A 14473-nucleotide genomic window follows, 5' to 3' on the forward strand; every position below is an offset into this window, starting at 1 on the left:
TGCAGAAGGGAAATTACCTTCGTAAAGAACGAGGCCCAGGAATTGCCACTTAAAATACATAGCCAAGCTCCCCCAACTCTTGCTCCGAAGAGAAAAAAGACGGAGAAACGAAGGGGCTTGTGAAAGGAATTCGATTTTGGGTTGTGTTTGTATTGGTTAGCTTCTGTAGCCATAGGGAACCTGAGGCCCAGGCTTTAGAGGCCTCATGCTTTGGAACTGAGGAAGACCATGTATAATGACAGAACTATAAGGTGGAAGAAACCTCTTACTTCAAGGCCAAGAAGTAAAGAGGGACACACTGGGATTCCAAATCCTCTTCACACATTCCCTGATAACTCAAGGACCCCCCTTTAGATTCTTACACCCTAAAGACCATTTCCCACTAGTACTACCATGGACCACAATCTTTAACTTGTGGGCCTTTGGGGACATTGAAGATCTCAGCTTTAGCATGGTTGTTCCAGTCTTAGGTGGTCTTCCATGTCGAAGGAGATTCTGTTTATGTGTTAAGTGTGCTGTGCCCCGCTTGAGAGTTTTGTTGACTATGATGTATCTATGTGTCTGCCTTTTTAAATGTGGGTTATAAACACCATGGGTCAGACCCTCTCTTTCCATTCTCCTCTTTTCTAGGCCCCCGCCCATCGTGTTCTGTCCTGTCCTATTCAGTGGGCAGATGCAGACCCAGGACCTAGCTGCCTTCCCTTTGTTGCCAGTTCTCTCCTTTAGAGCTTTGCCGTCAGGACCCTGCTATGTAAAGACAGCTGCTTAGGATCCTTGCACGGTGACTGGGAGGCCATTGCTGCTGTTCCCAAGGGGTCAGGGGGTGCCCACATGTGGAGACCTGGTGGTGTTGGCTTTTCAGAGATCTGTATCATATACATGACTCAGTGTTGGGTGACTCAGACCGTGACTCTGCTTGCAGAAATCCCACACAGTGGCTCCTGTTACTGCTCTCACATTGTGTTACAGGTTTCACTGGGCATGCCTGTGTTTTATAACTTGTCCACATGGGTTATAGGAGGTCCGATTATAAACCCTGAAGGAACTTGGCATCGCTGTCATGCTTATTAACAGTGAGGTCAGACGTGGCATGCCCTGTGGACTCACCACGCCAGGCATGTGAAGCTGACGTCTCCAGAGACACCTCCTCCCTGGCACTGGTTCTGCTAAGAAGTCACAGGCCTCTTGGGTTTGACAGTGTTGTGGCTTTGCTCTGCCCGTCTGGATTGGGAACAAATACTCACAGAACCTCCTGTTTCCCACAGGACTTCTGAACTTCCCTGTAGACTTTCCCGTAGAAAAACAGCCCTCCATTCTGCTTGAGTGTAAACTGTAAACTGTAATTGGGAAACATTCAGGGTGGGGATACTGCATCTTTTATGAGAGCTGCCCGGGCAGGGTTTGAATTCCCTGGTTCCCACCATGCAGCGTAAACAGCTGCTCTTTTTTTTTTTTTTTTTTTAATGAGTCAAGGTTCAGAAAGCAGTGGGTAACTCATTTTTTCCTGTGCTGACAGAGACTCTTAGGTTTAAAAGAAAATGGAAGTAAACAAAACAAAATATTTTCTAAAAAGTTAAAAAGACCCCTCACTGGGGATGTAGCTGAGGGGTAGAGCATATAACCAAGCGTGTTCAAGGCCCTGTGTTCAGTCCCCAGTACTGCAAAGGCCAAAAAGGCCCTCATTCATCTGGGTCACCATAGGTCTTGTGTGGTCTTTGGGGTGCCCTGCGTTCTAAGGCAGAGTGAAGTGAAGCCATTGCTGTGCAGCCTGTGGAGTCTGCTTTTGATGAGGACAGGGGCTGGACCACAGCTACAGGAAGGACTTTGTGGTTAACAGTTTGGATCTTGGCCACTTCCACAGCTATTCTTCCTGTAATAGCGGTTCCCTGAAGGTTACTGAACAAAAGAATTGGTTGAGCATAGCTGCAGCCCAAGGTTCATGTGTTCACACAGCCCCAGGGTGGAAAAATAATGAGAAGTCCGTGGAATTGGTCCCATTCACCGTTTTATTGATGCTATTCATTATATTGTGTTCGTTCCCCTGCAACCTTCTAATGTCACAAAGAAGGGGACTAGTTTACTGGATACTGTACCGTAGCGTGCTCTGACCTAAATAATGATGTTCGGTTTCTTCTTGTCTTCCCCAGGTATGTGTATGTGTGTGTACACAAACATACACACATACACACACACACACACACACACACACACACACACACACCATGCCCTCTGCCTGCCTCCCATCACTCCCTCTTAAATGTGAGAAACAATCCCCCTTACCTTATCAGTGGCACTTAACCAGGGGGACCATGAAGAAAGAGTAGAGAAAATGACTTTCTAAGGCTGCTGTGGATGAGGGAAATAGTCATTATGTTCTTATCTTAAAAAAGAGTAAGTTTCCTTTGGGATATGAAGTCGTAATAAAATGTATTCCAGTCTCTCTAGGAACCTAGTTGTTTGGGAAAGCACATAAGCCTCACATAGCTCTTTCTAGTCGACTCTTTCCTTAGTTGGTCTTACATAGTTATTTAAGGATAGAAAGGAGGAAAGGCATTTCTTTCCAGAAACACACCAAAATATCTGTGTTATGTGTTTATATATGTATATACACATAAATATATTGTTTTCCAAATATTTCTCATTTGCCAGTTATGAATAAAACTTTACTAAATATGACAAACAGTGGGGTTGGTGGGATGGCTTAGGAGGTAAAGGTGCTTGCTGCCAAGCCTAATGAACCTGAGTTCAATTCCCGGAACTAACATAGCAGGGAAGATAACTGTCTCCTGCAAGTTGTCCGTTGACCTCGACACATGCATCCAAGTATACACAAATAAGTAAATGGAAATATGACAAGCTTGGGTTATATTCTGTCATCAAGCATAGTAGTAACATTTGAAAAAATACTCAGTTGTCTTTTAAAACAATATGAGTATACTTAGTGGAACTGAGACGAGGTAATATTTTCTATGCATGTTATTGTTATGATGCCTAGGAAATGACTACATCAGTAAAGTAATGTGTATTTTTTTATTTATGATCATGTGTATGATGCATGCCTTTACATGTGCTGCAGAGCACATTTGGAAGCCAGAGGACAATTTCCTGAAGTTGCTTTTCTGCCTCCACCTTTGCATGGGTTGCGGGGATTAAACTCAGGTCACCAGGCTTGTGCTTCAGTCAAACACCTTTACCCACTGAGCCATCTCCCCAGCCTGATTTGTAAGTTTTTAGATAAAAATTACTCATGCAGTCCAAACATATTCCATTGACCTATCTCTTGTTTGCCAGAGGCCAATTCCCAACTCTCATCCTTTGGGACTGACTGAAATAGTCGTATTTGACCACAGTGTAGATGGAAACAATCAATTATTCTTTTTAAGCTTAAAGCACAGTCTTTCAATGACTCAGTTATCAGTGATTAGGAAAGGAGCCTCAGTTAGAAGTACACAATCTGAGGGCAGCTGTATCAACCCAGGAACAATTCAGCAAATACAAACGCCTGCTATGTGCCTTTATTTAGCTGGGTACAATAGCCCTGTCGTCATAGTCTGAAGGTTGAAGCCAGAGTGACTGACAGACAGAAACAATCAGTTCTGCAGGATAACCTAGGAGACCAAGGGTGAGGGCCACTCACCAGCCACTTATCAGTGACCCACAGCACGGGTCCCTGCCTATGGGTGACCATCCAGCTACAGTTGCCAGCAGTGAAGTCATAGACGACAGGGTTTCAGATCCCGGTCACCTGTCATCATGTTTACATCTGCTCTGTGTGTGTACTGTGAGGGTCCCCTGATAGAAATCTGTAAAGCGTGACCGCACGTCCATCTTCTCAGAAGGATAGATACTGTATTGTCTAGTATTTCCTAGAGTTTGGACATAGTCGAAACTAAACTCCACTGTCTGGCATTTGTTGTCTTTATTGTTGCTGCTACTGCTGTCGTTGCTTTTGAGGCAGGGTGTCCTGCATCCCACCTCGGCCTTAAAACTTGTTTTGTAGCCAAGGATAACCCCGAGCTCCTCGTCTGTCTGCATCCACCACTTAAGCACTTGGGTTCCAGACAGGTACCAGTGTGCCTGGATTTGCTCTTGAGCTGGTAGAGGGTAAGAGCAGAAGTTCAAGGCCACCCTGCACCAAGACACACCCACAGTGATGAAGTGGACATAAGGAAGTGTGTGCCATGGTTCTTACTAGTTAGAAACTGGATCCAGATTTGGGAGACAAGACAGACAGTTCATATTTAGTAACATTTAGATAGAATCTCTAAGGAGAAGAGGAAATCGAATTTAACAGTGCTTTTATGCAGCCTGCTAACAAGGAGTGGGATTTAATCCCCAGAGAAACGTCGAAGAGGAGACAGTACGGAACCATGACTTTATCCAGATAGTCAGCTGTAGTTTAGGAGCAAAACTGATGTTGCAAGTCAGGTGTGGTTATTCATGTGTGTGTGTAGTCTCAGCTCCTGAGCCTACTGGGTAGAAGGGTCACTGTTTCTTGTGAGTTTGAGATCAACCTGGGCAACATAGCAAGACCCCATCTGCATGACACTGCATTTGTTAAGCTCTTACATATAACTGTGTAGTAAGCATTGTGTATACCTTTAAATTGTGAGAGGAGGGGATGGGAGAAGGTTGTTACTAATGCATCTGTTAGAGGGCTGGAGAGAAGACTCAGCTCTTAAGACCACTGGCTGCTCTTGCAGAAGACCCGGGTTCCAGTTCCCAGAACCCACATAGTGACTCACAACTGTTTGTAACTTCAGCTCCAGGGATCCAACGCCCTCTTCTGGCCTCTGAGGGCACTGCACATATGGTATACGTACATGTATGCAAACTAAATGCTCATACACAGAAAAATAAATATCTTTTTAAAGAAACCACACATCTCAACACAAATAATCCTTTTTGATTTTAAGTATCTGTTTGGGAGCTAGATAAATGCCTCAGCAGTTAAGAGTTCTTGCTGCTCTTTGAATGATACATCAGCTTCAGGGAGTCAGATACCCTCTTCTGGCTTGTGTAGGTACCCACACATACACACAAGACTAATAAGTCTCCAATGTTTGTCTTGTTTTCTAGGTCAAGAAGTCGTTTTCAAGTGCCTCGGGGAAGGAATTCTTGAGAAAGCCTTTCAGGGATACAATGCTTGTATTTTTGCATATGGCCAGACTGGTAAGATGTTGCTTTTATTGCAGTTGATGATATGAAACAAGTCTTTGATAGGATGTAGGTTAGTGGATGAGTGCTTGCCTAATGTGCAAAATCCAGGCTTTAATCCCTAGCCCTTAAATTATAAACAATAAATAAATAAGTCACACACTCTCTCTCTCCCTCCCCCCTCCCACTTTCTCTCTATGGTATGAGGGATTGAAACCAGGACCTCCTGTGTCCCAAGCATGAATTGTGTTCCACTGAGCTACAGCCATACTTAAATATAATTTCTTAACATTTAAAGGGCAGGGGGAGCTTGAGGAACCCAGAAAACTTCTCCTGCTGTTTTGGACTGAACTGAGTCATGTGATCAAAAGTATTCTGCTTCTTGAAAATGCATCAGTTCTGGTAATTGCCTGATTTCAGTGTTAATGAGTGTAGCTAGTTCCAAACCATTAAGTGTCTTTTTCCTAAATTAGAGTTTTAACCTGGATTTGAACTGGAAAGCTAATCCCAGTTTCTCGGTATAAAAGTTTTAATAGAATCAATATAAAAATTTTAGAATCCCCCATGCCTGGGACTTCCACATGGGCACAGAAATGATGATGGATCCCAAACTGAGGCGGGTCTCGCAATTGGTCAAAACGGGCAGATAGAAAATACAGCTGTGACCCAGCTGTTGTCACTCTGAGCTGGAAATAAATTATAATTCTTAATAACGCTTCTTCCTGCTGCATCATCACACTCTAGCTACAAGAATCCAGACAGAGAATGCAGATAATGTAGTATGTGCCAGGTCCAACTGTGACATATTGTTTGTTTGTGTTGCTTAGTGGACAGCTGAGATTTTACTGTGTATGCAATGTTGTAGCACAATAAAACTTTATCTGGAACTAAGAAAATTGCTCATCTTGTAGAAGGCTTGCCGTGTGGGCACGTGGACTTTACTTTGATCACCAGAACCCATATAGAGAAGCTAGGCATGGCGGCATGCTTGTATAATCTCGTGCTTCAGAGGCAGAGGCAGGCAGACTCCTGAAGTTTCATAGCCAGTCAGTCTCATGCACCTGGCAAGCTCTAGGGCCAGAGAGAGACCTTGCCTCAAATAACAAGGATGGCAGAAAGGGAATGACACCCGAAGCTGCCCTGTGCTCTCCACATGCTCGGGCACTTGTGCACACATGCATACACACATGGCCCTTTCCATACAACCCAGTAGACAGGTGGAACTTTACCAGGCTTGCTCTCCAAGGGTGCATTGTAGTGACTGCATACCTAGACACTCACTAGTACATAATGGACCGCACCAACCTGCTGGAAATAGACCAGAGGCTCTAGTGTGAAGCAGAGAAGTGTGACAGTTGTTCAGGGGTCCAGGTTGGAGGTCAAGCTCACCCCATTTTTTCTGTATGGCTTTTGCTATCAGGCAAGCGCACCTTGTATTACTGAAGTGTTCTGTTTGCTTTTTCTCCTGCCCTTCCATCTCTCTGCTTGCTTCTTTTCCAGGCTCCGGAAAGTCTTTCTCCATGATGGGCCATGCTGAGCAGCTAGGCCTTATCCCAAGGCTCTGCTGTGCTCTGTTTAAAAGGATCTCTCTGGAACAAAATGAGTCACAGACCTTTAAAGTCGAAGTATCATATATGGAAATTTATAATGAGAAAGTTCGGGACCTCTTGGACCCCAAGGGGTGAGTGTTTGAAGTAAAGCTTGACATTAGGAAGAAATAATGTTAAATGATCTTAAAATTAAGCTTGCAAGGGTGTGTACATATTTGCGTCGTTGGTCACTGCTCTGATGTCAGCTCATGGACTGGAAATGAGGGACTTCCCAGATCTCTCACTGTCAGTCATATGCAGCTTCTCCTAGACGGCCGTGGAAAGTTACTCACATCTCCGTGTGAGAAATGTTTTCACCACAGGTATTATTTCTTCTCATCAGGGGTAACTCATTAAAACAAAGTTATAGGAACTGGGGGATGGTTCAGTGCTTAAGAACGCTGGCTGGTCTTCCAGAGGACCCAGGTTCCATTCCCAGCACCTGCAAAGCGGCTGGCAATCATCTACAATTCTGATCCCATGGGATCTGTCGCCCTTTTCTGTCATCTGTGGGTACTACACACACATGGTGCATAGACATGCATTCGAGTTGAGTGATGTGATGCATGCTTATAACCCAGCACTGAGAGACTGAAGCAGGAGGATGGCTGCCAGTTTTAGGCTATCCTGGGCTGCATTTCGGAGTAGAGTTATGTAGTGAGACACTGTCTTCAAGAAACAACAGAAAAATTGTGTCATAATGGAAAACAGCAGCTCTGAAGTGGAAATAAAATGGGGGAAGGATTTTGTTTATTTGTTGCTGGGTTTTTTTTGTTTGTTTGTTTTTTTCGAGACAGGGTTTCTCTGTGGCTTTGGAGCCTGTCCTGGAACTAGCTCTGTAGACCAGGCTGGTCTCGAACTCACAGAGATCCGCCTGCCTCTGCCTCCATAAAGGCGTGCGCCACCATCGCCCTGCTAAATGGGGGAAGGATTACAGTCACCCGCCTTCCCTGGTTATGTGTGGGGAGCATGCAGGATGCTCTTCAGAGGATCTTGACTGACTTGAACTCCCACCCCCATCCTAAATGATTTGGGTGACACTGGGGAACGCAGGCATCTACATTTTTCAAAAGCTAAGTGATGCTGGGCTTAGTGACACACACCTCTAATCCCAGCACTGGGGAGGCAGAGGCAGGCAGATCTCTGAGTTTGGAGCCAGCCCCATCTACAGAGCAAGTTTCAGGACAGCCAGAGATACACAGAGAGACCTTGTTTTCAAAAATCTAAACAAACAAACAAAAAAAAACTTTAAGAGTTAAAAAATCAAGTAAGCTTGATTCATAAATTCATTTTTGCCAGGCGAAAGTTTGCATTGGTTTAAAAGTAACAGATAGTTGGGAAAATATGGAAAGCGCACATGTATCTTATGAACTATAAGAAATGAAGTTGACATTTAATAATACCACTCAAAAATAACCTTAGTTAACACCTGAGTGTGTCTCCCTGCTGTTTCAGATCTGTGTCATGAGTGGATATGCTCACATCCTCAAGTATATTATAGATAACAGCCCAGTAGCCTGTGTAACTCCATGACCACTTTCCCTGTCATTAAATACATTTTAGTTGTTTTAGCAAATGTGTCATATGTAACATTTATACTCCTATGTACTCCTATAGCCTCAAATCAAAGCAAGAGTATTGGCAATATTATAGACATCAAAAATGTCTCCAGTCATCGATTTGCTTGTGTTTACCTGAAAGAGTTATTGGCTGCTTATATAAAGGAACGTTTGCGAGGCATAAAGAATAACAAAATCATCCTCTGCCTATGCGTCATTGTCTTAGAAAATGGACCCTGACCAGTAATTCTTAATCTTCCTACATGTCCCCCTCAACTCTTACTCCTTTCCCTACTGGTCCCCAAGGCAATGCTGTTAGGAAGTTTATATTTTCCATCTCTCTCTCTCTTCTGCAGCATCTATCCGTGATTTTGGTGGAGTTTTAACTTTGTGTAAACAGCACCAACATGTAGTGATTTCATTCATTTTTTTTTGTATATGGGACAATAATGTGATAGTTTTGACTATTGTTTAATATCTGTTGCATGATCAAATGGATTGGCCCCTTTTCTCATCACTGGCGTGGCGTCATGTGTCCTCAGTATGGTGCTGCTCTGAGCGTCCACACACAGGCTTCTTGGCACATAGATGCAGGGGTTTCTAGAGGATTCGTCTGCAGATAGGACTGAGGTACAAGATAAGGAGGCGCCTGCTTCATTAAATAGAGCAGCTAGAGTATGCGGGAATTCCAGATCCCAGCACAAGGGCCCTTGATAGCACGCTGGGTTTCATCTTGCTGTTGAGTAACACTACAGAATCTGGTTGGTAAGGAGGAGCCCACTGCTGGGGTATGTATGTGACAGTAGCCCTCCTGAGGATCAAATTGGTTGGTCCCTGAGTCCAGCACAATTGCCATAGGTACCTTGAAGTCTCATCCTTGAGAGTGAGATTAAAAGGGACAGCTGGAAAATGCTTCAGAAACTTTGCCAAGACTTTCAGAAGCACCGAGGATTCCCCACATCTGAGAGACGCCAAGCATTAACTCTCTGAAAAGCAATTAAATTCCCTGTGTCGTGAAAAGGATGGCACCTACATTCAGTACAGGAAGAATCTAATAGCTTTAAGTTTTAAATCTCATTGGTCAGATAAACGTCTCAAATGGGCCCCAAATCAGAGGTAACCATCTAAAATTCTAAAGGGGCAGTGAGATGGCTCATGGCACTTGCTGCTGGCCCCACCTTCATAATTTGTTCCCAAGGACCCATACAGTAAAAGGGGAGAACCCATTTCCCTCTGGCATTCATACGTGTACCGTCTCAGATACGGGGTCGGGGGGGCACATACAGAGGGAGGACACACATACATACACATGCACACACAGAGAGATACAGAGGCACACATACACACACACATGCGTGCACACATTAATTACAACCCCAAAATTGTCTTCAGCAGAGCCAGTTCAAATATTGGACACAATAGCTACAGTTGTGTTATTACCTGACTTTCTCTATAAAGTTGCCAGCATGCAGCCAACATAAATCAGTGGAACTTGAAAAAGTAAATTAGTTAAAAATATTTTATAATTGTTCAGTGTTTTCTCAAAAATTTTAACCTTAAGAGAGAAAGAAGCCATGAAACTAGGTAGGGAGGGAGGATATGGCAGGACTTGGGGAGGGAAAGAATATGATCAAAATATATTGTTTGAACTTCTCAAGAGAATAAATAAAAACGTTATCAAAAAGAATTTGAGATGTTCTTGATGAAGAATGTCCAGGCTTCTCTGTCTACTCTCACAGGGGAGCCCAGCTAGGTTTAGCTGCTCTGACTTTTCTTGGGGTGAGAAAGGGACGTTTTAAAATAGTATCAGTATTTGAAATCAGAGTTGAACACATTCTCATGTGGAATGCTGCTTTGTTTGTCCGTGTAAAGTGCCTATTAGAATACCTATACTTTCTAATCGCTAAAAAAAAAACCTTTGAAATTGTAATCTGAATTTCCAAATGCTAAGAAGGAAAAGCTTGCACGTGTATAAGATTCACTCACTCTGATTTTTCTCCCTCCTACAGGAGTAGGCAGTCTCTTAAAGTCAGAGAGCATAAGGTTCTGGGGCCGTATGTAGATGGTCTGTCACAGCTGGCTGTCACCAGCTTTGAGGTAAGAGTCCTTTTTTAAAATGTCCTTAAAGCCGGGTGGGGTGGTACACACCTTTAATCTCAGCACTTGGGAGGCAGAGGCAGGCGGATCTCTGTGAGTTCCAGGCCAGCCTGGTCTACAGAGTGAGTTCCAGGACAGCCAGGGCTGTTACACAGAGAAACCCTGTTTCGAAAAACCAAAAGGAAAAAAATCATTAAAGAAGAAAGGCAGTAACTCAGAATAGGTGATGCTGAGGCTGTTTCCATAGGGATATGTGATGGCATACTGATGCCCTTCGCAGCCTCAGGCGTACAGACAGCACACCCAGGAGGAAATGTCCTTCAGGCACACTTCTGGCTGCCTCCTTGTGAAGGGCACACAGTGAGGCCAAAACATCCAGTGATCTCAAGTTGCTGAGTGTTTCCTCCCCGAGGTGCTCAATGGCATCCTTCTGAACAAATCTGGTAGTCTGTGCAGCATGTGGTAGTGACTCATCCCCTTCTAGGCACAGGCCTTGCTTTGATTTCTAACACACTTTACTCTCCTGGTGCCTGTGTTTCTGGATCATTCCATTGTCCAAGGATTGATCTATGTTCCTCCTTGACTTTTATACCCAGACGTAATGTGCTGCTGTTATTTCTGTAGTCATTACCCTGGAAGTCTTGTGGCGCAGATTTCCAGCTCTTTGGCTGAAGAATGTTCATGAATGAGAAAAGGAATAAATGAGCAAACCTCTATATTTGCTTCTGATATATAAGTGATGTAGGAGACCCATTATCATCTGAGACTTAGTGAAGCTAAAATGAGGATAAGGTTCAGCATCCGGCTATTTAAACAAAAGCATTATACTTTTTATGTTATATTTGTACTTATTCATTACTTTAAATACACTGAGATTTAACAGCCTGGCTCCAAGGGGTCCAGACAGCACTTTGACTAAGTCGTTTCCCAGCTCACGGCAATGGAGCTCAGTCCCTGTTATCTTGTCACTTATTCCTGACAACCAGGAATCTGGTTACAGGAAATCTCAGATGACCTCCATGAGCTTCAGCATCTTAGTGTGTGGGGAGTGTTTTTCATAGCACTCATTCAGCAAAGCCCACAGCCTCCATGGGTGTACTAGGAATAAGGTTACAAAGATACCAGAGAAAGTTGCCTGCAACTGGAAATTTTTCTCCCCACTGCCAGTTTCTGAATAACTCCTCTGAGGCATTAATATTAATTACACTCTGTCCTATTAGCTCAGGTTTATTATTCACTAGCTCTTACAACTTTAATTAACCTGTTTCTGTTATTCTATATTTTACCATGAGGCTTGTGGCTTGTTACCTACATCTTGCTTCTCCCGTGGCTGCTGGCGTCTCCCTGACTCTGCCTTCTTTTTCCTTTCTTTGCTTGGATTTCCCACCTGGCTCTATACTGTCAGGCTATTGGCCAAATCAGCTTCTTTATTAACCAATGGTAATAAAACATTCACAGCATACAAAGGGGCCTCCCAAATCAGTTCCCTGCTCTTTGTAGAGCCACAGTTGTCGGCAGAGTGAGGCAGAAAATGGGACAGACAGCCATACCAGGGTGACAGGCACAGGAGAGTTGGAATTAAATGAGTTGGCTACTGTTCTTAAGCATGTGAAGTGCTCAGTAAGTGTGCCCTCTTCTGGGAATGTATGAAGGAGCCAATGGGATATTGACAGGGCAAGAAGAGACCTCGGGCAGAGAAAGAGGAAGGCTCTGTGTGGGGAGGAGGTTCAAGCCATGCTGTGTGGGAAAGAGGCTGGGCCTGTTTCTGTGGAAGAGTATGGCCAAGGCATGGGACCACCCTGAACACACCCCTGGGTGCTGGGTGCTCTTTCTTATCTCACAGTGCTTTCCTCGTCTTTGCCTTTAGGACATCGAGTCACTGATGTCTGAGGGAAATAAGTCTCGAACGGTAGCTGCAACCAACATGAATGAGGAGAGCAGCCGCTCCCATGCTGTGTTCAACATCATCATCACACAGACGCTGTATGACCTGCAGTCTGGGGTGAGAGGCGAGGTGGAACGTCTGGAGGTTGGGGAGCTCAGGGTGGAAACGGGAAGTGTTCGTGGTTGGATCCAAAGACGGAGAGCTGTGTACTGTCATCCTGCCGTTTGTGCCGCTTACATCGCCAGGTTGTTAGGCCTTCCTTTTACACTGGCATTTTTTAATTGAATTTTTCAGGGCTGGGGATATAGTACGGTTGGTAGAGTATGCATGAAGCCCTGGGTTCAATTCTCCAGCGCTGCACAAAGCCTAGAAGCAGAAAGATCAGAAGTTCAAAGCCATCCTCTACTTCTTGAGACTCTGTCTGGAAAAAAAAAATGGATTTTGTGTGTAAACATCCTAACTACCCTGATGATTTCGCTGTACAACTTTTTTTAAATTTTTATATTATGTGAATTGGTGTTTTGCCTGCATATATATTTGCGTGAGGGTGTCAGATCTTTGCGTTACAGACAGTTGTTAACTGCCATGCAGGTGCTGGGAATCGAACCTGGATCCTCTGGAAGAGCAGTCAGTGCTCTTAACCATTGAGCTATCTTTCCAGCCCCCTACTGTACAATTTTTAATTATGTGTTCTTTCTTACTAAAATTTCCCTAAAAGCAATCAGTTTACTTCATGGCTACTGTGGAATATTACGAAAGAAACTACAACATTCTATCTAAAACCCACATCTCAGAAAGGTAGAATTTGACCCAAAATACAAAGGAGCTTCATCTGCTGGTGTTTCCTTCAAGGTGCATAAACCTCTAACTTGCCACTGTCCTGGACGAAGTCTGGACTTCTGGCTGCCCTGGAGGTTCTGCTAACTGCCCTGCATATTCAAACCCTTTCTCCCCAGCTGCAGAGCAGAATCTTAGATTTCTGCACCATTTTAACTTTTGACTTTAGGGGCTCAAGAGATGACTTAGAGGGTAAACCCCAAGCCACACAAGCACGGGGGACAGAGTTTGGATCCCTGTAACCCACATCAAGTTCCACATGGTGGTGCACATCTGTGATCCCAGCACTCCTATGTTGAAATCAGAGAGAGCAGAGATGGGAGAATCCCAGAAGCCTGTGGACCAGCTAGCCTGGACCACTGCAGCTAACAAAGGAGATCCTGCCTCAGCGAGGCGGAATACAGGTGTACCACACATACATGCAAAGTAAAAAGACTTAAAATTGGCTTTTCTAGGAAGTGATTTCCTGAGTGACACACCTACGATTCATAGCCTGAGTACTTCATGGTGTTGTGGATCACAGTGTTGATAAATACGTCAGTACTCACGTGGCTCTCCTTCATGTCTGCTGATTCTCTTATTCCCCTGCCATTAGAACTCGGGGGAGAAAGTCAGTAAGGTGAGCCTGGTCGACCTGGCGGGGAGCGAGAGAGTGTCGAAGACGGGAGCTGCGGGTGAGCGTCTGAAAGAAGGCAGCAACATTAACAAGTAAGGTGACCGGAACAGCGTGGGTGACTTCCGTCTGTTTGCTTTGAGTTTGGAGGATTCGCTGCATTGAGGACCCAGTGGTTTTTAGGCAGAGTGGCTTAGCCTGAGGGAGACTGCCGTTGTTCCAGCGCGTGACGTGTGTTCAAGTCAAGTCACGTGGTATAGCCCAGCCACACCCCTGCCAAGTGGTACAATGCCTATGTGTATCATCACGTGGACAGCTGGTCCCCAGCTCAGGGTGACTGTAGTAACAGTTACTTTTATTGTCACTTTGATTGTAACTGACTAAGGTGACTGAAGGGAGGGAACAGCATATGTGGGCTCACAGTGAAGAGTCCTTCGTGGCGGAAAGCATGGGGACAGGAGTTGTCCCCTGGCTGTGGCTATGGGACCTGGCTCTCTATGGGATGGGTGGATCAGGATGAGTGGACGAGAGGCAGAATGCTGCTGTAAATCCCCAGAGGTTCACCTCCTAAAGGGTCACCCAGCACCACCAGCTAGGGATCAAACATTCAACCGCCTTCAAACCCAAATAGTGGTTGAACTTAGGATTTTCCAGGTTTTCTGGGACAACACAGTCTGATTCTGTACCTCCAGGCTGAGGTAGATTGATGGCAAGCCGCAACTCGCTGGACAGACAT

The 14473-nt window shown here is 44.6% G+C and overlaps 1 protein-coding gene across 6 annotated transcripts in view; it reads left to right on the forward strand.

Moving 5' to 3' along the window:
- Nucleotides 1–14473, forward strand: part of Kif13a (kinesin family member 13A) — a 179586-nt gene that overhangs the window by 91569 nt on the left and 73544 nt on the right. For all 6 annotated transcript variants that reach the window (XM_041632689.1, XM_041632691.1, XM_041632692.1 and 3 more), the window contains 5 exons: nucleotides 5080–5172; nucleotides 6658–6838; nucleotides 10315–10402; nucleotides 12270–12404; nucleotides 13720–13832. In XM_041632689.1, the coding sequence (XP_041488623.1) occupies nucleotides 5080–5172; nucleotides 6658–6838; nucleotides 10315–10402; nucleotides 12270–12404; nucleotides 13720–13832 (610 nt within the window). The remainder of the gene's footprint in view (nucleotides 1–5079; nucleotides 5173–6657; nucleotides 6839–10314; nucleotides 10403–12269; nucleotides 12405–13719; nucleotides 13833–14473) is intronic.

Source organism: Microtus oregoni, unplaced genomic scaffold (genome assembly GCF_018167655.1).
Source record: "Microtus oregoni isolate MIOR12 unplaced genomic scaffold, Mior012 000042F_ref0000377, whole genome shotgun sequence".
Taxonomy (NCBI): Eukaryota; Metazoa; Chordata; class Mammalia; order Rodentia; family Cricetidae; genus Microtus; species Microtus oregoni.